This window comes from Euprymna scolopes, chromosome 19 (assembly GCF_053919585.1).
Source record: "Euprymna scolopes isolate OS-2025 chromosome 19, ASM5391958v1, whole genome shotgun sequence".
In the NCBI taxonomy this organism is placed as follows: Eukaryota; Metazoa; Mollusca; class Cephalopoda; order Sepiida; family Sepiolidae; genus Euprymna; species Euprymna scolopes.
Window position 1 is genome coordinate 63,916,003 of NC_136500.1, and position 23,861 is coordinate 63,939,863.

The window sequence follows — 23,861 nt, forward strand, 5'->3', positions numbered from 1 at the left end:
TTATTTTCACAAACTTTCGGCCAATGTAACCTCCAACCTTCTTCAGGTGTATCTTGTTTAACTTTGGGATATTCCTTATAGACTCAGGAAATCTGCACATATATTTGAATGGAACCCTTTATTTAATCCACGTTTGTCCAGCCATGATCAAGTAAACGTCCTACATAATTCGTAATTGTATTCTGAGTTTTATCCGCACTGAGGATTGAACCTTCAACTTCCAAAAAAATGTCACTACCAACTGGATTTTACTAAGTACTTTACTTGTCACACCATGGTTCATTGGGAACAATTCTAGTATGAATGTTGGAAGCTTTAAACCTATTTTCGTTTTGTAGATGTACAAGCTTACTATAGATCACTATTTATTTTCAAAAAAAATTTCTGTTCAGATTCCAGAGTTCGGTAAGATACACTTAAAGAAGGTTGGAGGTTACATCAACCAAAATGTTGTGAAAATAACACTCAAGATATGAACAGTAGTCCAAATAATTCAAATAAAACAAAATATCAATCCTCATCTAAAAATTCAGAAAACACTTTCTTCTATTTGCCACGCTTTGATGCAGCACTGCAGTAGAGTAATTCTTTGATATCAGCAGATTTTCTGGATAGTAGCTCATCACACAGACAGCTGAAGTTTTATTGTATAGATAACACATAGTAGCAGTTTATTATGTTGGTTTTTCTTTCTTTTTTTTTCCTATTCTGTCATACTACATGTTAATAGCAATGGTTATAAATAAAAAGATCAAAAAATGAGGCTTTCAGTTTATTTTTCTAATATATATATATATATCATACCACTTGTTGGATTGGCAGATATTTGATGGGTTGCACACATGCAGATTGATTCCATGTGAAGAATGCGAGACCTTCTACCATTGGAATGCATAATTTGACCCAGAAATATGTGCGAGGACTTAGGTCAAAGGATTTGAGACAATAGACAATGGGAAATATTAAATATTTCAAGAGAAAAGAATGTTTATATAAATCAACACAAACACAAAAATTAATAGAAAAGAGGCTTGCCTTTTTTCTGTTGTTCTTGGTCTTTGGGCCGGGATCAAAGTGTAGTATCTGTTCTGCAGATGCTGCACTTAAGATGATTTGTACCAGTCAATGGAGGGGAAACCCTCTATACTGGGACAATTATTATTTTTGGTAACCAGAGTGCCCCCTTTTTGCCTACTTTTAGGGGAGCTGGTTTTTACCCCACATTAAAAACGGCCTTGTGCCTAATTTGCTTTGGTGGGGAAGCAAATAAATAAATACAATAAATCAACACAAACGGGAAGTAAGTCAGTCAAAGAGAGAGAGCAAGCTTGACACTTCTTCATTGCCAGCATCCACACCAACCACACGCACCTTCACCAATATCAAAATACCAGTCATAACTGTCTATTGGTATGAAATAAACGCAATATATTATTTTATAGATCAGCTGTGTTGTGTTTTACTTGCTGTCAGCATGTATATACCTGAGTCGACATTGTTAAATACCAGTGGCGAGTGAAGTGTATGTACAGGACGACTGGAAACAAATGCCGAGATAAGCGCAGAACACATACAGCACCTAAAATTCCTAAATGGTCACGCATCTGATACTAATAGGGCTTGGCGTTGGTGATCTGAGGAGAACCGGTGTGTCAATACGATTATGCCGTATATATATCATAGACCAGTGATATAAATAGATTTAACAATTATATAGACTGAAAAACGCATTTTGAATGACCGGCTACAGCGAATACTTAACACACTATATTTGATAGAGGGAATAAGTATAGATGTCATAAAGCCAATTGTTGTTTCCCACAAATCAGAAAAGAAAAAAAAATTTTTTTTTTTTTCAGTTTATCTGTGACATGTCTCTAACTGACACATCGTCCAAACTTACAATCAAATTTTCCACTACTATAATATCATACAAAAGAATAGCGTTTTAAACATCTGTTGCATAACAAGCTGGTCTCTTGCAATGTAATTATAAAAGACACGTCTGCGTGTTTTCAGTGAGGGCAGGTGTATAGCTGTGTTTTCAATAAAAAAAATGACAAATTATTTTGTCTATAAAAATAATTGCACTTTATTTGAAAACAGACATCTAGTATATGACATAGAAAGATGGGGGGACTGGCAGCGAGCAATAGGACCGACTAACAATCGTATCTCAGCTTCTGTCTTTTTCTAACCTCTCGTCACTCAACTCAATCTGTTTATATTAACTACACACCTCTGAATCAATTGTTTCTTTGTTTAGCGTTGACGTTTTCGTCTTGTGTCAAAGGTCAAAATCTGGGCCGTTTTTCCCCACTTGCTCTTTTTGGGTCATTTGGGATTGCCTGGAAGTTTTGTTACTTCAATTCTTATTCTTGTTTATTATTTCGGCATTGCCCGATCCATTATTTAACACGTCATTTAATACACTACAGACTAATATCACTAAGTTGAATAGCATAAACTTGAACAAATGCATCTTACGAATATTCATTCTTGTTAGTTTTTTCACATCTTTTTTGGAAGCATCTATTTTTACCAAAATTCCCAAAAGACATACATATTTATAAACATGTAAAATGGGAATTTTAGGCACAAAAAATAAAATTTAAAAAAAAAACAAAAGAAAACAATTTCTTTTCCATACCATTGAAATTGTGTAAAGTTGCTTGAGAGAATCCATGCCTCGAAGAAGTAACACTACGAGGCCTCCACCTTCAACAGTCTCAATTGTTCGGGCCAGTAAGTTGGGAGTAATGGCTTCAAAATCCTGAGAAGAAGAAGTCATGCAATAGATATAATATAACAAAAATGAAAAGAAAACGTATCTATTTTGTAGTTGAAGATTTTCTCTTGGTTCTTAATGAATTTTATGATAAATACATAATCATCAGAAACAGAACATAAATAGTAAACATTTTTAAAAATCAGATTAATTATAAATTTAAGAGTTAAAAAGTATCAAAAGTATTTAGGGGATTTAGGCATCAATATTTTATAAGATGCTTGATCATGTGAATGAACTGACACGTCTTTTTTCCCCCCACCCACGTCCCACATCATGAAGAGTAGACGTCTACATAGCTCTAGTATCTGTCACAACATTGCATCCCGGTGCAACGTTTTGCAAGTACTATCATGGTATATTCTTTGATGAACTTTCAGCACTTGTACACCATCAACAAAAATGACCTTGACTTATCGAACTCTCAACAGAATCACACCCCTTCACTGTAGAGGTCTTGGACTATTTTCTACTTTAATAGCTTTTTTCTTGAACAGCTATTAGATACGTGCAAAATGAATACCCAAAGCTCAAAATGTATAAACATCTTGACGCCTTCCTTTACTTAAAAATTCACCAAAACTTAGTAAATTAACCAATTTTCATGAAATTTTCAGTATTTATCAAATAATGATCACGGAATATAATGAACTGATTATTTTTATTTGAATCAACATGGAAATGTATTATTTTGTTTAAAACAAAAAATATTTTTACTAAAGTTATGGTTTTTAGTAGGAAAAAAAATGAATGAAAATAAAGTATCTTAAATTGTAACAATAAAAAAAAGAAAAATTAATTTTTTCAGGGACATTAGGATACATTCATGCCCCTAAAGTTTGTATTAATGAATTCAATATAACTTGAAGAAAAATTAATTTCTCAAGCTACTAATATTATCATTGAATTAAGCATTGTTTATTTAATATTTTCACACAAAAAAATTATAATTGCAAAAATATTTCATCTTTTCTTTTTAGATTACATTTTTTATGTAATTTTTATATGTAAGATTCTAATAGTTCCTTGCCTGAATGAACGGGCAACTTTCAGCATAACATAATTTTTATATAATCTTAAAAAATAATTTTTGTTTTTTATTTAAAGCAGGAACACAGAAAAATAATTGAATTAAAAAATGATAAAAATTATACAAACGTTCATAATAGGAATATCCAGATGCACAGTTAGGAAAAAAAATGAAAATCAGCACTCCCTACCTCCCTCCAACTATTTGTTTGTTTTTGTTTGTGCAAAGCCAGAATCTTTTGCTTTTAGGGGCTAATTAAACTATATTTTTTGTACAAACAAGGTGTATTTTAATTTAATAATCAGGACTTTACTTTGCTAACTATCTTTGAAATAGATTCAGAAAACTATTATTTATCTTTCAAGGCATTTTTACAATGAATTTATTTAACTTAAAAATTTAGCTGAACTCGTCAGTTTCCGAATGTTTTTGTTTCCCCAACCGTACCAACATGCAAAAACAAACATCTTGCTGTTCAACACCAAACCGAGGTTGAATCCCTATAAACTTGGTCCTTATCACAACAGTCCCTTATACTTCAGTAGCAATATACCTTATTTGGGGCAAACAAAAGAAACAAAAAAAGACATCCTATTAATCTTTACTAATTTAACTAGTAGGGCTATCCAGCATTGCCTGGGGTAAAAGTATAACATTTCTATTAAAACTTATCTTTCCCTATCCATTTTTCTTTCCCTCCCTCTCCCAGTTCATCCATCCCTCTTTCCCCTCTGCTCAGCCCATTCCTCTCTAGCTGGACATTTATACACAGGTAACTCTCTTTTATATAATGGGAATAAGTCAGTATTTTTTTTTCAAAATTAATACATAATACGGAAAAACTGACCCTTCCTGGCACAACCTAACCCACTTGATCCACAGAGAATTAACTTTTCTAAATTTCAAATATTATTCATTTTTGGCAATACTGATCAATATACTAACTTTGTGGGTATTTGTTTTGTAGCTTTTGATTTTTAGCTAGACCAACAACTGACCTTCATATTACAGATAACTGCTTTTTGTTTTAGTATTACAGTGTATTATTACCACATTTTTCACATCTATATAAATAAAACAGTAGATGTATGTATGTGCGTGTGTAAATATTTCACCGATAAACGCCTCAACTACTGGCCATAAAACAATGAAACAAGAAATATTAATTATACACCAAGGATGGTTTATAACAAGTAAAATCTTTGTTTGGATGGGTGAATAACACATGCAAAAATATATTGGAAAGCTAAAATGCAAAATATTTATTTAAACTTGCCGACATATTTCTATTACTTTTGTGCATGCGCAAATTCATTCATAGCTTGAAGTAGTTAAATTTAAAATCTTTTTTATCTATCTGTCGATACATGCGACTGGGACTGCTTGTGAATTTTATACTCCCATGAAACCTCCTTCTTTGGAGGAAGCCGGTTAAACCTGAAAAGGGTTAGTGGCGTTTCACACACAGACATTATCTGCCAATAGGTCAAACAGTATGGAATGAGCGCTGTTTTGGTTTCAATTCTAGCTGACGGCACTCAAGTCATTTTTTTTTAACTTTTGAAATCAGTAATATATATATTAGGTAGAATATAATATTCAATAGAGAATTGGCTCTGTAATAATAAATATGAAATTTGCATGCATTTAAATATATTTAAGTGTATTATAAGCCCCCTACCCCTCCTCCATCAGTAATGAATGAAAAAAGAAAAAAAAAAAAGAGCATTTTGGACGAAAAGCGTTTTTAAGTCATATTATTCAATTTTACTTTTATTTCAACTGAATTTTCATTTTCTCCAGATATAAATTATAAGCAGTGAAAGAAAGTTGGTAGAATAAACTTTTCTTACCTGCAGAACGCACATTCCATAAGTGTTGCCAAGAATCTTGTGAGTCTCCTTATAATAGCAGTACCTGATGTCTGTGGAAGCAACAAACAGTTCAAACGGATCCGACTCTTTTCCGCCGGTCGGCAGTTTACCGCTCTTTATTTTTTTTTGCATTTTACGCATCCGTTGTTTGTGTCCAAAACTGCGCAAGAGTTAGGGGAAAATATATAATAAAAATAAAAAATAAAAAACAAAACCACAAAAAAAAATAAATAAAAAAAAAAAAACAATTGGATTTCCAATGCAATTATCCAAATAATCAAATTGAACATATTGTTCAAGGGATTTAGAGAGACGTAAATTTGTTTCCTTTTATGCGATGCTTATCTCACCAAACAAGAAACCTCGCCCCCCCCCCCCCACCAAATTAATGCATCTTTTGTTCATTTAAAGAATGTTTTTAACATTTTCCTTAAAAAAGTGGACTATAGCTTTACTTTCAACAGTCTTGTAACTCTCACTTGTAACTCTCACTTCCCTTATTCTCTCTTTTAGTTCTCACATTCTATGAACAATGTTTCTGACAAAGGGAGAAGAATCGCTATTTTTTCAAGTTATTATCTATCCATGGCTAGGTTTTGACCTTGAAGTCATATTTGTTTTAGTGGCTTCATGCATTGTCTGTAGGAGTTTCTATAAAATAAAAAAATAAAAACATCTATGCTAATTTGGGGCATTTTTAACAGTAGCCAAAAAAAATAAAAAAGGAGTTAAAAGTAATAAATATACAATAAATTATACGTCCCCAAGCACAAGGTAAGTTACTCTTTTACCTACCGGGATAAAATCTGTGTTTTAACTTAATCTAAAGCATACTTTACATGGAAACAAAAGGAGCGCCATATATGTTGAGTTAGAACAAAAGAAAATGGTGGTTTCTTTACAGCCATGCCGAGCCTCAATGATCACTCAGTAATCGAAAATTAAACAAAATACTAGCAGAAACACATCCGATAAATGCCACTAATCATGCGAAAATGTAATGTCCTACCAACATTTTGTTTAATTTTCAATTTTTGAGCAATTATCGAGGCTCGGAATGGCTGTAAAGAGACACCTCACCCCCAATTTTTTGTCCCAACTCAACAGACATGGCACTAATTGTGTTTTTATGTAAAAAAAAAACACTTTGAAATAAGTTAAAACACAAAAAGCTTATCGAGGTAGGTAGAACAGTAACATATCTTGCCTTTGGTAACATTTAATTGTATGTCTTTTTTTTTTTCATCACTTTTTTGTTTTGGTGGCTATTGTTTAAAATGCCCTGATTTTTTTCTTTCTTCTATTGAGCAAACAATGCAAAAGTTTGTTTTTGTGATTTTTTTCTTTCACTAAAAATAAGCAATAACTTTGGAAGAGTATATGCATTTCTATTGTCACACATAGAAGATTGAACTTTTTTTGCCTAGATTTGTGATCAATTCCGATTTTGCTTGCTGTGTAGCATTGTCATAACTTTTAAAATGGATCAACATGTATTTAGAGACTCGCAAAGAAAAAAAACTTTGACACAAACTTTTTTAGGTGAAAGGAGAAAGTTATTTAATCTGGTTTCAAACAAAACTTGCTGACACATCTTTTCAACCGGACACAATAGGTTCGATCTTTCGTTGCCTTTTCTGGTCAGAATAGCAGTCCCTTTAACTACAAAGCGCTGTTGTGTAGCAGTAATTCTCTCGAAGACCAACAGGTCAGACCTCTCACTTTAAAAAGTCTAGGAGGAGGAGACTCGCATACTTGTCGAGTGTACCTTTCAAATCACCACACACTTATCCCCCCTTTTCTTTCCGATCTTAATACCTATATATGCATTTCATTCGATGACATCATGCTCATACCATGCCTTAAAATGCTGATGCAACATTAACTCAGCATATAAGTCATCAATATCTGTACATGCTCTGACTTCGTCATTTAATGGCCACACCAATGACTACATACTAGTTACACGTTACAATCATTTTACCTTTGAACTTCTGTTAATTCTGTGATTTGAGATTGTATTACAAGTTGGTATAAGTATTGCGCTTGCTAGATTAATTAAAATTTGCCCTAAAACTTTTTAAACAAACTTACAGTTAAACCAACTGCACATGCATTATTTTTGCATTTATTTTTACTGGGAGGTGACAATGGTCTAGTGGTTAACGACACTAACTGATGATCTGAATGTCCCAAGTTCAAATCTAGTTTGTTCCACAAAAATTACTCTCGCTTAGGATGTTGGCAACCTTCATGTGGTCCCTCATGTAATCCCCGATGTCTTTGTAGAAAAAATTCTGACTAGAAAAATATTAGGGAAACGAATGCAAACAATAAAATCTTTAGATTCATATATGATGACAATAATGATTTATTTTCACTGAATTTATTAGTTAGACAACTCTTCAGTAACGATCAAAGTGTATTATCTGTTCCTGCTTGACACATTCTCACATAGAAATTCGTATTTTTTAGGGTCCTACTCCGAACGATGATTCTGTTCAGTCATAGCAGGCCATCCTCCTAAGCATTACCTCTTTTCAAAGGAGGATAAAGGTTTATCTTTTATCGTTCATCATATTGACCACAGATAGAGCCATACATAATCAAAGAAAAATTCTGAAGTATCTCCCTTTCTTTGTTCAAACTTGCTTTTCATTCAAATGACTAGTCATTTGTTGTCTCTAATGATTAAAGCATTTGTGTTTTACAATCGACAATTTGCTAATTGCAACCTCGCTTTATTTAATACTAGCAGAGTTACTCAGCATTGCCTGGAAGCATGGATAACAAAGTAGAATAGTTTTAAAAAAAATATGCATAGCATCATTCTTTTAAAATCTTTAACAAAGAAAAAGAAGCTGACCGATTGTTTAACCTATTTTTACTGTTGTTTTTAAAAAAAATTAAAAAATGCCATTAAGGCTTCAGATGAAATAATACAATCCTGAAATTGATTGAATGAGGCATGTCAGGTAACAGATTTCATTGATGTTTGCACAATATATCTCATATGAGCTTGTAAATCATTGAGAGTTTGGGTATTGAACAAAAATTATCCATACTTAAACTCACATAAACAGAATAAGATTTTCCACACTTAAACTCACATAGACCCGATCTGGAGAGCAAAGTGGGAAGTTTGTTCTCAAAAAGCAGAGAATCAAAATTTAACCGCATTAAAAAAGAAAAGAGTCAGAAAATAATCCATCACCGTGCGCATATTCTGAAACAAAAGATCATTCAGTTCACTTTTTTTATTTGGATTCTTCGAACTACTGTTCTCATCTTGAGTGTCATTTTTCACAATGTTTGGGTCAATGTAACCTCCGACCTTCTTCAGGTGTTTCTTTGTTGAACTCAAGAAAGTTTCTGCCAAACTCAGTAATTTGGACGGAATTTTGAACAGAACTTTTTATTTACTAACATACAGTGTTCCATCAGTTACGACTGGATAAAGGTCCTAATAATAATTAATAATAAATACTGATATTTACAACTAAAAATAAAAATAGGTTTAATGCCCCTAAAATTCATACTAGAACTGTATGCAAGGACCCATGGCACAGTGGTAGACAACTTGGAAAAATCAATTGTAAAAGTGATATTCTCCCGAGGGTTGAAGGTTCAATTCTCAGTGTGGGCAACTGAAAAATACATTAAGACCTCTATCCAGTCATGGCTGACGAAACAAGAGCATGCTAGTAAATAAAGGGCTCCGTTTGAAATTCTGTCCAAATTCCTGAGACACCTGGAGAAGGTTGGAGGTTGCATCGACCAAAACATTGTGAAAATGACACTCAAAATGAGAATAGTAATCCGATGAATCTAAATAATCCGAGCAACAAATTCTCATTTCAAACATTTAGAAATGTCATTTGTATCAATGTTCTTATATTAGACGTTATTCTCACCACACTTGGAGTGACACAAAATCTGCAGATGCATCTTGTGAAACTTTGAAATCTGCATGCAAGAAACTGTGACAATGGATAAAAGTGCTATGAAATGAAAAGTCATAATCAGTTCTAAGCGAGTCTTCCCAAGGTTCAATCCTCAGTACAAGTAATACTAAGAATAAAATTACGAATTAGTGAAAACTTCTACTGTCATGGCTGACAGCTGATGCAGTTCCCAGGCAATTTGAGAAGTTGATGACAAATGCTGGCACCTGGACTGAATTATAAATATACCCCATGTTATATGCTTGTTCATATTTATTACTTATAAGAATTATATTTTAGTAATAACATAATAATATATAATAAATAACATAATATAATAATAGAATAATATTTTTTAGTAATAAATTACAAACAGTTAATAATTCCTTTCAAATCCGCCAATATATTAAAAAAAAGATTACAAACATACGTTGAAAATCCAAGTTCTTTCTTGTAACACCAGAGAACCGAAGGTCTTGCTTTGACTTCAGCTTTAGACAGCATATGATGCAATACGACAACCTACAAATGAAAAAAGAGAATCCTGATTAAAACTTTAATCTCAATAAAAACTGTACCCCATGCAGACATTAAAATGGGTTCCTGCTGAGGGATGCTTGAGGCTTGCACCACATAATTAAGAACTGAAAATAAGAAAAACAAAATTTTCATGAATAAATATAAGCCATGAAATTGAACTTGGTAGCATTTAATTCAACCACATTTTGTTAAATAAAAAAGATAACTTTTTTTAATAATATGCCAAACAAGGCTCATTTCCACTGAGACATAAGGAGCTACTGTGAATTAAAAACCAGCAACATACTCAATAGGGAGTTTAACAGCAAGATGTCTGTTTGCTTTTCATTTAAATTTGTGCAATTCAGTCAAAGAAGCAGTAAATGGAGGAGGGAGGTCTAAAGTCTATCAGTTCCAAGAAAAAAAAGACTATTAGAGTGAAAAGCTTTCTGGCATCTTGATATGTCTACACTGAAGGAGTGCTATTTTGCCACTTGTCTGGTTAGTTAGAAGCATTTACGTTGAGAGAGCACTAGCAGAATGATTTCATCAGAGCACATTCCATTACAGTACTTCTAAAGTAAGCGCATGAATGCAACACTGCAATGATGGACAAAATTTTTGGCCTTATTTTGTTATAATAATGAAATTTGAAACATTAAATTTCAAGTAAAAGCTATCGTATCTACTTAATTGTCATGTTGCGGTAATGAAAATACCAAAAAATTATGTAAAACGATAAAACAGAAAATTAATAAAAATAGTTTTTGAAAAAATTTCAAGTGTATATATAAATAAACAGCATCAAGTCAGGGGAAGTAACTCAGTCCTTCTTGTTACAATTATTGGTGAATGTCAAACAATAATCTATTTGTAGAAAATATGTTTTATATAATAATGCAGTAATATTGAACTAATTGTGACATGACAATTAGGTAGATGTCGTTGCTTTCAGTTGAAATTGACATAAAAAGTAGGTAGTTATCATCGTTTTAAATGAAAACTCAATTTTTCAACTGTCGGATTTTGCTAATGTAACAAAGAACCGAATTGTTATTTTTTTGGGTCAAAATTATTTATAGTTTGTGTGGTCTTAAGTGACCATCTACCATTCAATGAGCCCTGGCTGGAAAATTGGGCAAGAGCCCTTAGATGTCCCTACATGGTTACCTGGTGAAGCACTTAACTTGGTCGGTTTGAGCTGACTTTCTCCGAAGGAGAAAGTTTCTAGGAAACTAAAATTTACAAGTGATTTCTAATCATATGTATATCCATCCTAGTCAGTAGATACGATGGCATCAATGTTGGTTAGTAAGTGTCATGGTCCTCTCACATACAGCACCTGGTCACCCATCCAGTACTGATTAGAGTCTATGTTGCTTAACTTCAGTGATCTAATGAGAACCATTATGAATACTTCTGCATTTACCAAACCGTGGTTTCCATGAAGCCTCATGGGTGAGCTCGGCCGCTGACTGAAATAAGCAGAAGCAGCCAATCGCAAAATGTTAAACCACTACAGGAAAAAACATGGAAATATAAGAAATAAAATTACAAGCATGTATCTAACCCAACCTTAATCTGCGCGATTAAAATTAATTTTATTTTTTCCAATTTATAAAAAAGTAGCCCTCATAGATTAGTATTAGCTAAAACCAAACAATGCGTTCGTAAAAAATTGAGAAATGCTCAACCGTTATTTCCGTCAGCTAGCAAGTGAGCCAGAGCTAACTTTGTGAAAATTATGGGTCGGTAAATGCAGAAGCACCCCGTTATGTAAACAGGATCATGTTGTATCAGATGTCTAGCTGTAAATAACCAATCAGAAATACCAAAGCATTTGACAGTTCGGAACTTGTGCAGTTTAATCAAAACATTCAAAAATGAAAATATCGGAAAAAGGTTATATTGTACGTATCAATTTGAACTGAAGATCTCTGAAAAAAAATTTCACTTAATTTAATCGAGTAGTATTTTTTTTTTACAGCAGAAAAACACGTTTTTATGAGAGCGTGTTGATGGCAGACATGTTTGAATTTTATAAACGGCATGGGGAGATAACTGCATGTAAAGCGCCGACACTCTCTTCCCATCGTTAATGCTAGCTTTTCTTCCTAAAAATCTAACCTTTTGCTCTGTATCATAACAAATTGTTTTGTCACTGCAAAAAAATAAATATAAATAAAATAATTGATGAAATTAAGTGAAATTTTTTTTTTCGGAGAACTTCATTCCATAACGGATACGTACAATTTAAACTTTTTTTTCGATATTTTCATTTTTTAATGTCTTGATTAAACTGTACAAGTACTGACAGTTCACTTTAGACGGTAGTGTTGGTTTTGTCTCTGTCAAATGTGTCTACATAGGAAGTACCAGTTGTAAAAGAGTGGGCGGGTGTTCGGTGTTTAAAAACCTGATAAACTCAGCTGATTTAAGACGATTGACCTCATCTGGTAACTTGTTTAGGTGTTGTGCATCAACAAAACATACAAGACTTAAAGTTAGTAGCACGTTGGTGCTACAAAGGGCGTCCGACTGTAAAACCATGCTTCAAGTTTTGCTGCAACTATTCTGGCAGAGTTTGTTCAAGATAACGGGATTTTCAAGAAAGAATTCACTTTTCAACATACAAACCATAGTGTCATGAGAAAAATACATAATTCTCTCGAGTGTTTAAAGTTCTCAAATCCATGATATAAAGGACAAACATTTGTATGTATGGCTTGATAAAACTCAAAAAATACTCAACAAATCCCTATAAAGTTGGTACTTTTTTTTTTTAATTTAATTGGTGCTACCCTGGAACAATAATATCTAAAATTAAAAAGAAAAGTTTTTTCACTAAGTGCGGTTGTTTGAATCTCTCTTGCACTTGGTTCACAAGGTATATTTATAAGATAGTTTTCGAAATTCTTTTTCATGAATCCAATTGCTCCTATAATTACTGAAATGATGGAGATCTTCCTAAGATTCCGGTTTCTTTTCATGTCATATGTACCTATTTACTATGCCTCCCCACGGGACAGAGTTAGACACCAGGGTCGTTTTATGTTCCAAGGACTTGCTTCATTTTTGCGGAGTCAAATGGTCATTTACATCATTTAATGTTATCAAGAAGTTGAGAGGTGATGAAGGTCAAGGAGTTAACAACATGGACTGACGATCTGGGTGTCCAAAGTTTAAATTCAGTTCATTCCACAAAAATCACTTTCACTTAGGATATTGACAACTTTCACATGGTGTCTCTCATAATCCCCAATGTCTTTCTAGAAAGAATTCAGACTATAAAAATATAGGAGAAACCATTGCCAACTATAGAATCCTCGGATTCATAACACATGATGATGATTAAGAATACTCATTTTTTAAAAAATGTTCTGTGAAAAAAAGTAATTTATTTCTTTCACAGAGTTATTTCCCTTATGCCAATTCGAGTTATGTGTGTACATATTCAGAAAGAGGAATGAGCTGCATAAAGAATAAAGAGAGGGAGGTAGGAAGGGAGAAGGAAAGAGATATATGTTACATTTTTGACCCGAGCAATGCTGGGTAGCCTTGCTTGTATTATATAAGTAGCACTTGACTATTTTTATTTTATAGCTTTTCTTTATCTTGCCAGATTTCATCTGATCTAGTGGAGAGGCCAATTAAATGCAGTTACTAGAAAGTGCCCCGTTCCTCATATAAACTAGTTTGTAGCCACACCAAAAGTATTTTATTTGGGCTTTGAATAATTAGTCAGGGTTTACTTGTAAAGGGGAAACATCCTTATATCAGGTTGTCCTGATAAACCTCTGTACAGAAAGTTGGTCAACCCTTCTCGTAAACAGTCAAACTCTAATCAAGTATTTTTTTTTTTTTTACATGGAGGTCACCACTTATCAAGGCCCAGAATCCACTCGGGGATAAGGGTTCTTGCGTGTACAGTAATCAATGGGATAGTGTTGTAGTATTCGTTAGTATTGGAGATTTGATAAAGTGTCATTACTTAAGGGGGCGGTTCATCAAGAATTTGTTTATGTTGGACTTGAAGACATCCAAGTTGAAGTCAGGTGGGAAACAGGCAAGTGGTAGAGAGTTCCACAGGCGTGCAGTTCTAAGAAAGAAGCTTTGTTCATGGAATCTACGTTTTGATTTAGGCACAGATAAAGAGTGGGGAAAATTATTGACAGTGGTTTCAGCTAGATGGGTGTTTATCGTGAAAGATTGGCGAGAGGGGCACACTCTTATGTTTATAAAGAACCCTAATACTTTCAGACTTTGTGATCATCACTTCACTCGATCAAGCGACTTTAAAATTGTTTTCTATCAAAAATCATTTCTTTTTATTGGTGTTTCCCATATCTGATCGAACTATATGAACATAGAAACCATCACCTTTATTACAAGTGAACTCAGTTATGGCTGATGGGATGAGAATAATCTACCCTGTGGATTAAATAAAAGGTTCTGCTTGAAATGAAGAGGTTACATCAATCTGAACATTATGAAAATAACAACCAAGATGTCGGAATAATCCAAATCATCAATCCTCATTTAAAAAATTCTGAAATTATATTTAAAATGTCGCCCTTTTCTTTTGATTAGTGTCACAAACAGCCACCTCGACATCAAGTATTGCCTTATTATTCTATTAGTAGTATAGAGTAGGTATTTGATTGGCATGTTCTAACTGAACGGGAATCCACCCAAAACCTAGTATTAAAATCAGTCTGGAGTGATTCTCTTTCCTTGGCCAAGGACAGAGAGAGTGACATGTGACGGTGGAACAGTTACTACACCGCGATCTGATCTTGGAAGCAAAGGAGAAAAAAAAAACACTACGGATTTCATCACCCACGGAGAGGGAGAGAGAAAGAGAGAATGAGGGAGTTGAAAAACGCTCGATCAACATCAGCATCAAACACCTCCCACCTCCTCCAATATGAAGGCAAGCGACAGGTCGTCCTTCACACAATGCACGCAGTGACCGACCGCGCTGTGCCAAGAAGCAGAATAATGAAAGAACCGGATTTCGTCAATTCTATTTTTAGAATCGAGGGGCAAAAAAAAAAAAAAAAAAGGAAATATAATAATTCCCTCGTGCGAGTAGTTTTGAAAAAAAGTTTGACCGTGTAAAACGTGTTCTGGACAACCAAAGCGATGTCACATTTCTGAAGTTGCCAAAGACAATAAAAAAAGGATATCTGAATTAATCCCTCGATCAAGCTATTTTTGGATAACCCAAAACGGATGCCGACAGGCATGTTTAAAAGAAAAGAATTGAACTGTAAGTGAAAAAAAAAAAAAAAAATTTTACTTTCTTTCTCTGTCGAGCTGGAGATCAGACTTTTCCTCGTGTGAACCGGTTGCTGCCGTATACCTTTTGTCTTTCTGTTATAGGATTCTCTTTCAGTTATTATGTTAAAAATATTCCCCAATCCCATTAGCTTTGAATATATTTGTTTTTGTTAAATCTTTCTTTCGCCTTATCATTAATAAATTTAGTTTTATATGATTTGAAAGTGTTTGTTTCGTTATCTTTTGCAAATCTTATTGTGTTCGATTTTTGTGTTTATTTTGTATCTGCCTGTCTCACAGAAAATAATTGTTTCATTTATTTCAAACCTTTTTTGTATAAAAAATGAAAAATTGAACCCAATCTAGGACCCATGAACATACCCCTACTGCAGAAGATTTGTCTGTGATAAGTATTTGCTATCCATAAATGCCCATCCATACCCCTGTGTTTGCATTTTATTGTTATATTTAAATATTGCCCCGGTCCGTATGTAACATTAGGAAAATGAAATCTCAACTTATATATAAAAAGCACTGTGTGTGTGTGTGCGTGCATAGGAGTTCATTCCCTATAGATTCCAAAATGGCTGGGCCGCTTTTTAAAAAATTCCACACAAACGTACATGATATATCTGGGAGTGTTCTTAGATAGATTTTGTAACAGAATGCCTCAGATAAGTATCAGAAGTCAATAATCGAAAAAAAGTCAGATTAAAGAAGGAGCAGTTCAATTTTGACCCAAGTTAACATCTTATTCAGCCTCACATCACAATTGCATTTGAGAAGTTTTAAGATCACACAAGCAGAAAGGCCCAGCATATAAAATCAATGGTAGGTTCTTTGATAAGATAAGGGTGCGTTCGAAATAAATGTTTCTGTTTAGGGCACAACTGAACCATGATATTGACTTTTAAATTTTAAACTTTGATTCAATTTTATAAAATCAACAGTTGGTTCTCTACAGTGGAATGTATATTACAATTTATTGTGAACGAAGTCAGTATCAGGAGTCAGGAAAAGCTTCCTCTTAGTACACTGCAGTGGGACCCCGATTAGAGCAGGTACTCAACTGATTTCATTGAAGAATGGGCAATTTCACAGATTTCAATAAATATAAGTATTGGAAGTGTGGAACGAAAATAGAGCAGAGCAACTTTTCAAAGCAGTGGTGGAGTTTTTCCTTGTTTACAGTGCTACAACCTGGACGCTCACCAAAAGATTGGAAAGGAAGTTAAACAGCACATACACCCGTCAGATACGGACAGTGTTAAATATACCCTGGCAAGATCATCACACAAAGCAGTAACTTTATAGCAACCTATCTGCTATATCTGTTACCATCAGAGAATGACGTCTACGATTTGCTGGTCACTGCCAGAGGACCAAACAAGAGCTGGCGAGAAATGCATTTCTGCGGCCTCCACCGCACAAGCATAGGACAACCTAGATTCACGTACATCCAGCCAATCGCACATGATGCCAATTGCAATCCTGAAGATCTGAGGCAGCTGATGGAAGACAAGGAAATCTGGGGAGAGAGAGAGAGTCCCATTGGTCTGGGTTAGGAGCCCGACCAGATAGAAGTGTGGAACATTTGTTGATCCTCATTCAATCACGGGAAACATCAGATCTTCCTGCTAGTAGTTAAATAAATTAATATCGTGTTAAAAAAATATATCTTACCTGATCATTGCTATTTCCAACAATAAGAATCATCGTTCGATGTTTCTGTGTGACCCCATTTTCTATTAATGTTCGTATACGATTGTCGATCTTCTTACGATTCATAATCAAATGTTTCTGTCCAACTTTTAAAATATTTTTCAAAATGTCTACAAAAAAAAAAAAAAGAAAAGAAAAATCAGACATTATTTCAGCATAAAATTAAAACCAAAAGATTGCATTTAAAAATCATAACAAGACATTTTTTGTACACGAGACAGTTAATCATAAATAACGAATCTGTATAGGTCGAAAATCAGCTTAAAAGAAATCAGACTAAGTGTATTTCATAAATTAAATCAACCAGAATGCATTTCGGTTTCTTTGTAAACAAGTGAGATATTTTAATGTTAATAAAAAAACTTTCCGATATTTGGAAGCATTTAAACTGTTGAACTGAAAGTTATCTTAACTGGCTTTCAAATTCTTACCAAATCCTCATCAAACTTTGGAGGAGTTATTTACTTCTACATATGTGACACAAGGTCGAAAGATGGGGGAGAGTTAGGGGAGTGCCTATAAAAAAGGAACACTTTGGCCTATTAAAAAAATTGCTTGGACAACCCAGTTGGCATTCCATAATAGGAAGCAATAAACTTATTCACAAAAGACAGGAGGCAACAGCCTGAGAAGTTTGATCTCCTAGAACTGCAGAGGACATTAGCCATTCCTCAATCAATAAGGAAAAGGACATTTTCAAAAATGGCTCATACTGTTGGCTTTGGAGCTGAAGTAACTCTGCAGCTGATGCTATTCTCTATCTATATAAGAGCCAGGTACGTCCAAGGATGGAATACTGTTGCCACATCTGGGCAGGAGCTGCTAGAAAGGACTTGTCCTGCCTTGATAGAGTTCAAAATAGACTTTGTAGCCTCGTAGAAGATGTCCTTTTCTCTTCCTTGCAACCTCTATCTCACAGAAGAGATGTTGCGAGTTTGTCTCTGATGTATCGTTATTTTAATGGAAAGTGTTCGACTGAGCTTCAATCTATGGTCCCCTTCGCCAAACTTTCACAAGAAACACTCGTCTAGCTGTAAACACTATCAATAATTCCCCCCATTCTTTATTTGTGCCTAAACCTAAACGTAGATTCCATGAACAAAGCTTCTTAGAACTGCACGCCTGTGGAATTGTCTTCCGTTTTCCTGCTTTCCGGCTGACTACAATATGGTTGTCTTGAAGTCTAACGTAAATAAGTTCTTGATAAGCCGTTCCATACCAAATTTTCATTACTAATGATTACTATATTGTCCAATTTCTACTGTACACTCTTTAACCCTTATCCTTGAGTGGCCTCTTGGCCTTGATAATGTGGTCATGCCTATGTAAAAAAAAAAAAAAAAAAAAAAAATATTAACATCTTTTTTTTTTTGAGAGGGCAAATTAATTGTATTGAATTGGCACAAAACTAAATCCAGTCATGAGGTCTGAATTTGGAAGCTTTCAGAAATTTTGAGTCCACTCCTACCGAGTTCATTTTTTTCTGTGCTGTTTCTTTTCATGCCAAACAAGCAAACAGATTTGCAGGGATACTATGTATGGAGTTGGGCAACGAGATGTCTGTTCACATTACATTTGAACTTCTTTATGTCAGAACCATCAGAAAAGCAGGGAGAAAATTCCAAAGTCTAGCAGTTTGAGGGAAGAAGTTATTTGAGTAGAAAGCTTTATGGCATCTAGCGATATATAGTGTAGGGGTGGGATTTTGTTGCTTGGAGTATGAGTGCTTTGAGTTCGTTCAAGCACTTACCATTAAAGTACTTTTAAAACAGGCACAGAGATGCCACATTTTGACGATGGGACAGAGGTTGGAGTTTGGCTGAGAGTGTGGAACATATTAAATTGGCGACTCTTATTTTTCATTTACAGAATATTTATTTACAAAATATACATCTTACAAAGAGTTACAACAAATATATAATTCAACAATAGCAAAAAATATTTCAAATTAGCACGACTATCTACAAACTTTTTTCATTGTATCTCACTACTGCAAATATATATTTTATACCAATATGTCATCGCTTACCAAAAGCCATCCAAGGATAAGAGGTTAATGAGATTGTCAGTTGGATGATGAACAATATTATGAGAGGATTGGAAATGATGAATGACACCTGCACAAAGTATTTGTTGACATTGGACTTTAATTTCTAAGAATGATTTGCATTTTTGAATGATTGAATTTATTACATTAGAAAAATACCTAATTTACTCAAAAATGCTTGATTTATTTTTTTTAAAGTAACAGTTGAAAGACATGACTGAAAAAAAAAAAAAAGCTAATTTATCACATTTCATTTTCGCAACTGCAATAATATCTTGAGATATGAATCCACTCATGTACATTTTTTTTTTAAATACGACGATACATTGTATCTATAATTTACATCCTAAGATACGATTTCAAAAATCACGCAATGCCATCAATAGGTGGCAATGTTCATTCGGCTACTCAATCTGAACACTACCTTAGCATCCAAACTTCTCTCTCCTAGTTTGTTGTTGTACAGAAAACATTCTGTTGTTGTGTTCATAATTCCCATGTTTTCCTTTATTTCATTAACATTTGTGTGAACCATAGGTCCTATGCTATTTCAGCCACCTCTCTTTGCCTTCCCCTACTCCTAGCTCACCTTTGTTAGCCACTCATCCTTGTCTCTATAATAAGTTGGTTACAATTTTAGTCCTTTTTATTAATTGTTTCTGGTACATTAAGACTTAAATATCAAGAATTTAGTAAGATCATTCAACCTTTTAAATTGTATATGATCTTGCCTCTTTTTAGTTACCATATTGTGTGTGTGTCCATGGTAGCCTTGCTTTTCTCCCTCCCTCCTTGCATACAAAATACTGTTAGAACCCCACCCAATATATCTTACCGTGACATAGATTGGGTGGGTTTCTAACAGTATTTTGTATATTTTTTTATTTTTAAGTCATTATCAAAATCTTCAATATTTAGGTGTCAATTCGCGGCCATTTTTCTTGTTCGCACCTAACGCTCGACACTATGTTTTTCAAACCGATTAAACATTTTAAAGTGAGTAAAATCACTACAAACTTTTCCAGGGTAGGTAGATGAGTAACTTATCACACCTTTGCTAATATTTATTTGTTATATATTTGAATTTTTTATCACTTTTTCATACCTCCGTGGATTGTAAAACAAACCCAAATAAAGTTTAGTCATCTCCATTAGTAAAAAAAAAAGGTGCTTGTTAAGATAAAGTTGACAGATTGATATTTTTAAATATACGGTTTTAAACCAAAACAACGGTACTTATCTGTCATGTCGAAAATAGTAATATTTCCAAAAATTGCGAAAATTTATTGAGTAGAAAAACTGCTGTTTTTTTTTAGTAAAACAAAACGTAGGCCATTACAGTTGCAAAAAGTATGTCTCCTGTATTCACAAGCTTCAAGGTGTTCACATTAAGGGCAAATGCAATTTCCCCCAATTTTCTGTAAAAATTACTTTTAACAAATACTTTTCTACTCAATGAATTTTCTTAATGTTTGGATATATTACTATTTTAGACATGACAATTAAGTACTGTGAGAAATTCTGCAGAAATAAGCAAACTCCTCATTGGTCGATTTGTTCGCCCACAATTTTCTTTGAGCCATTCAGATTGCTTGTTATCACTAATTGCCAAGGGTACTCTTGGTGCCAAATTTATCCCTTCAGATCACCAGTTTCGACACAAACACAGGTTGAAGACGGATGTTCGAAATCCACTTGAGGCTTGCAGCCTCATAATTACTTTGTCTCTTTGAAACGTATTGATGCCCTTATGTGGGTGAAATGTTGGTACTAATGCACTTACTGATCCACACTATTTTTTTTTTAATCGTATTTCCAAGTTTAATTAAAGTTTTATGATATGTTTTTGTTCAATTGTAAGGTTAAAGTACAGAATAGATACAAAACACCCTCCCCTCCTCATGTTAAGAATGGCTTTTTAAATAATAACGTTATTATTTCAGCACGGATCAGTAAGTGCATGAGTACCGAAATGTTATTTTCATTTGTAAACACCAATGCCCTTATGTTGGGCAATTTATATATTTTAGCACGCTGTTGTGCTCTGTGAATTAATCGACTTTCCTCATTACAATATAATGTTTCCCAGAGACAAAATTAAGGTCTACAGTTTGACCAGTCATTTGTCTGCCATTTCGAGGCTACCGGACTCGCAGTATCCATCTTGGAAGATATCACTCAACTCTTCAACCTGTTGTAGCGTTCTTCGTCTGCAGAGTTTTGTATCCAGCATTTCTCGAAGATGAACTATTACCCTTTTGGGGTGTTACCGGCCCATTACAGCAGATAGCTGAAGATGACACATCTTTTGCAACTTGGATCTTTTTGCTTTAATAAAATTTACATTAAAGTTTAAAAGGTGAGCCTGTTGTAATTTCTGTTTGGTTTTCTTTCTGCCAAGGGCAAAACCAATATGACAGAATTTCTCACAGTACGTATGGTTGTTTTTACTTAAAATCGCATTTTTTTTTTTAAATCGATCTGTCGACTATCTTAAGCATCAAAAAAAGGTTTATTCTGGACAGTTGCCGAGATCTTAATCTTATTGGTATAAAGTTATACACAAAAATAGTATTTTCTTTTTTTGACTTGTGAGTAAATAGAATGTGCTCCTGCTCCAACCAGAAAAATAAATATGAACTATTTTTTTACTTTGAAATTAATGCGTTTGTAAAGAAAATTGGGAAATAAATACAAAGAATTCCGTTTTGTTTGATAAGACAGAGAAAAATGCAGAGTGGAACAGTGGCCAACTCATCGCTGACGATACAAAATGAAGCGAAGTGAAAAAAATATATATATGGCGACCATGGAAACCATTAGAGAATATATTGAATAATAAAGGTCTTAATATAATGAAAACTACTTGTCGGCGACAATTTTAAATGTGATATTCATTCAAATCAGACCTGAATATTTCTAAAAATCAACTTTTGACATCTGAGTGTTTAATTGGTACACTTCGACATTTTGACCGTATTTTCAAGTTAAATTCCAGTTTTACGCCATTTTTGTTTATTAAATTCCTAAGTGAAAGCACAGAATAGTTATAAAACACCCTCCCCTCTCCATGTTAAGAATGGATTTCTAAATAACGTTATTTCGGCACAGCAAGCACTAGTTAGATACTTATGCATCTGTGTTACCGCGCTGAAATAATGTTATTATTTAGAAAACCATTCTTAACATAAGGAAGGGAGAGGGTTTTGTCACTATTATGTATTTTCATTTAACAAACAAGAATACTGTAAAAATTGACCCCACACCGCCCGCCCCCCCCCCAAAAAAAAACAGTAAGCGTGCTTGTGTACCTATGTTACGCGCTATTTTTTAATAGTATTTTGAAGTTCAATTCAATGTTTACGATATTTTGTTCATTTAATTGTTAGGTGAAAGTACAGACAAAACATCCTTCCCTCTTCATGTTAAGAATGGGTTTATAATAATATTTCAGCGTTGTAACATAGATACACAAGTACCACAGTATTTCATCATCGTACACGTGAAACGTCGCGAAAAAAAAAAAAAAAATATATATATATATATAGACCGGATAAATGTAATCGTCCTCTTCATAAACAACATGAGAAAGAATTTAAGAGAGAAGGAAGTTCATAATTTTCTAGTTACATGTGTTCTTTAGGTAGAAATTTTAAGATTTACATTTATTCAAATTGATTTTTTAATTAAAAAGCAAATTTAATTCGCTAAATGGTAAAAAAAAAAAAACAGAAAAGATCAACAGATTTTAAAATTACACAAGTTTAAAATTCCTTTTTAAAATATAGAGAAGAAATAGAAGGAAACTCTCTACTGATCACAACCCTTTCAATGATTCAGATATATATGGAATTATAAATATATAGCATTCACCTAATATTATAATTTCGCTACTTTTGCAGTTTACGAACCGTGGTATTTTTGTTTTGATGGGATTTTCAAGTTAAATCCAATTCAATAGTACCTCTTGTTTATTACAGTGTTAGATGTTAGTACAGAATAGTTAACAAAGCCGCCTCCCCCATGTTAAGAATGAGTATCTAAACAATCACATTATTATTTCAGCACGATCCGTCAACTGCAGTGTACCATTATTTTATTAACTTAAAAAAAAAAAAAAAGGATGGAAGGTTAAAAGAAAAAAAATGCTGAAGTAAAGCACGTGGCTACGATTCTTTTCGGTTAGACAAATAAAGAGACATTTTTAGAATGTAAAAAAATCTACGATCTCAAAAAAGTGAAAAGACTATGAGACAATTAAGAATATTTGTTTTACGTACCAAAATAAAACTGTATAATACAACAAATTATAGTTTAATAGGATTTGTTTCTCCGGCAACTGAAGTCGAAATGTAACTAGACAGCCATGCTGGATTAAACTATCTTCTGCGCATGAGCAATCGGAAGTTGCGACTAACGCTCCGCGTGAAGGTAAATTGAGCGTGCTTAGTTACGCTAAGTTTAATTTTCACAATTTGCCCCCATGTTGGTAATCTTAAAAGTGTGGGGGTCGCCTGGCCTTTTTTGGGGAACTGACTTCCTCCACAAATAATAAAAATAAAAATAAGAAATCTTATGTGCAACACAAACGGAGGTTTATTTCCGGAATAGAAATAACAAATAATAACAAGTTAAAACATAGTTCTCAATATTT

General features: G+C 33.6%; 1 protein-coding gene across 1 annotated transcript in view; it reads right to left on the reverse strand.

Annotated features, from left to right (window-relative positions):
• The window catches only part of LOC145303661 (RNA cytidine acetyltransferase-like), a 139,050-nt gene extending 115,439 nt beyond the window's left edge, over positions 1 to 23,611 (reverse strand). Inside the window, exons 1-5 of the mRNA XM_080145244.1 lie at positions 23,488 to 23,611; positions 17,122 to 17,270; positions 10,067 to 10,158; positions 5,672 to 5,852; positions 2,651 to 2,773 (exon numbers count right to left, since the gene is read on the reverse strand). Of these exons, the coding sequence (XP_080001370.1) occupies positions 2,651 to 2,773; positions 5,672 to 5,852; positions 10,067 to 10,158; positions 17,122 to 17,226 (501 nt within the window). The 5' untranslated portion in view covers positions 17,227 to 17,270; positions 23,488 to 23,611. The remainder of the gene's footprint in view (positions 1 to 2,650; positions 2,774 to 5,671; positions 5,853 to 10,066; positions 10,159 to 17,121; positions 17,271 to 23,487) is intronic.
• Positions 23,612 to 23,861: the final 250 nt, after the last annotated feature.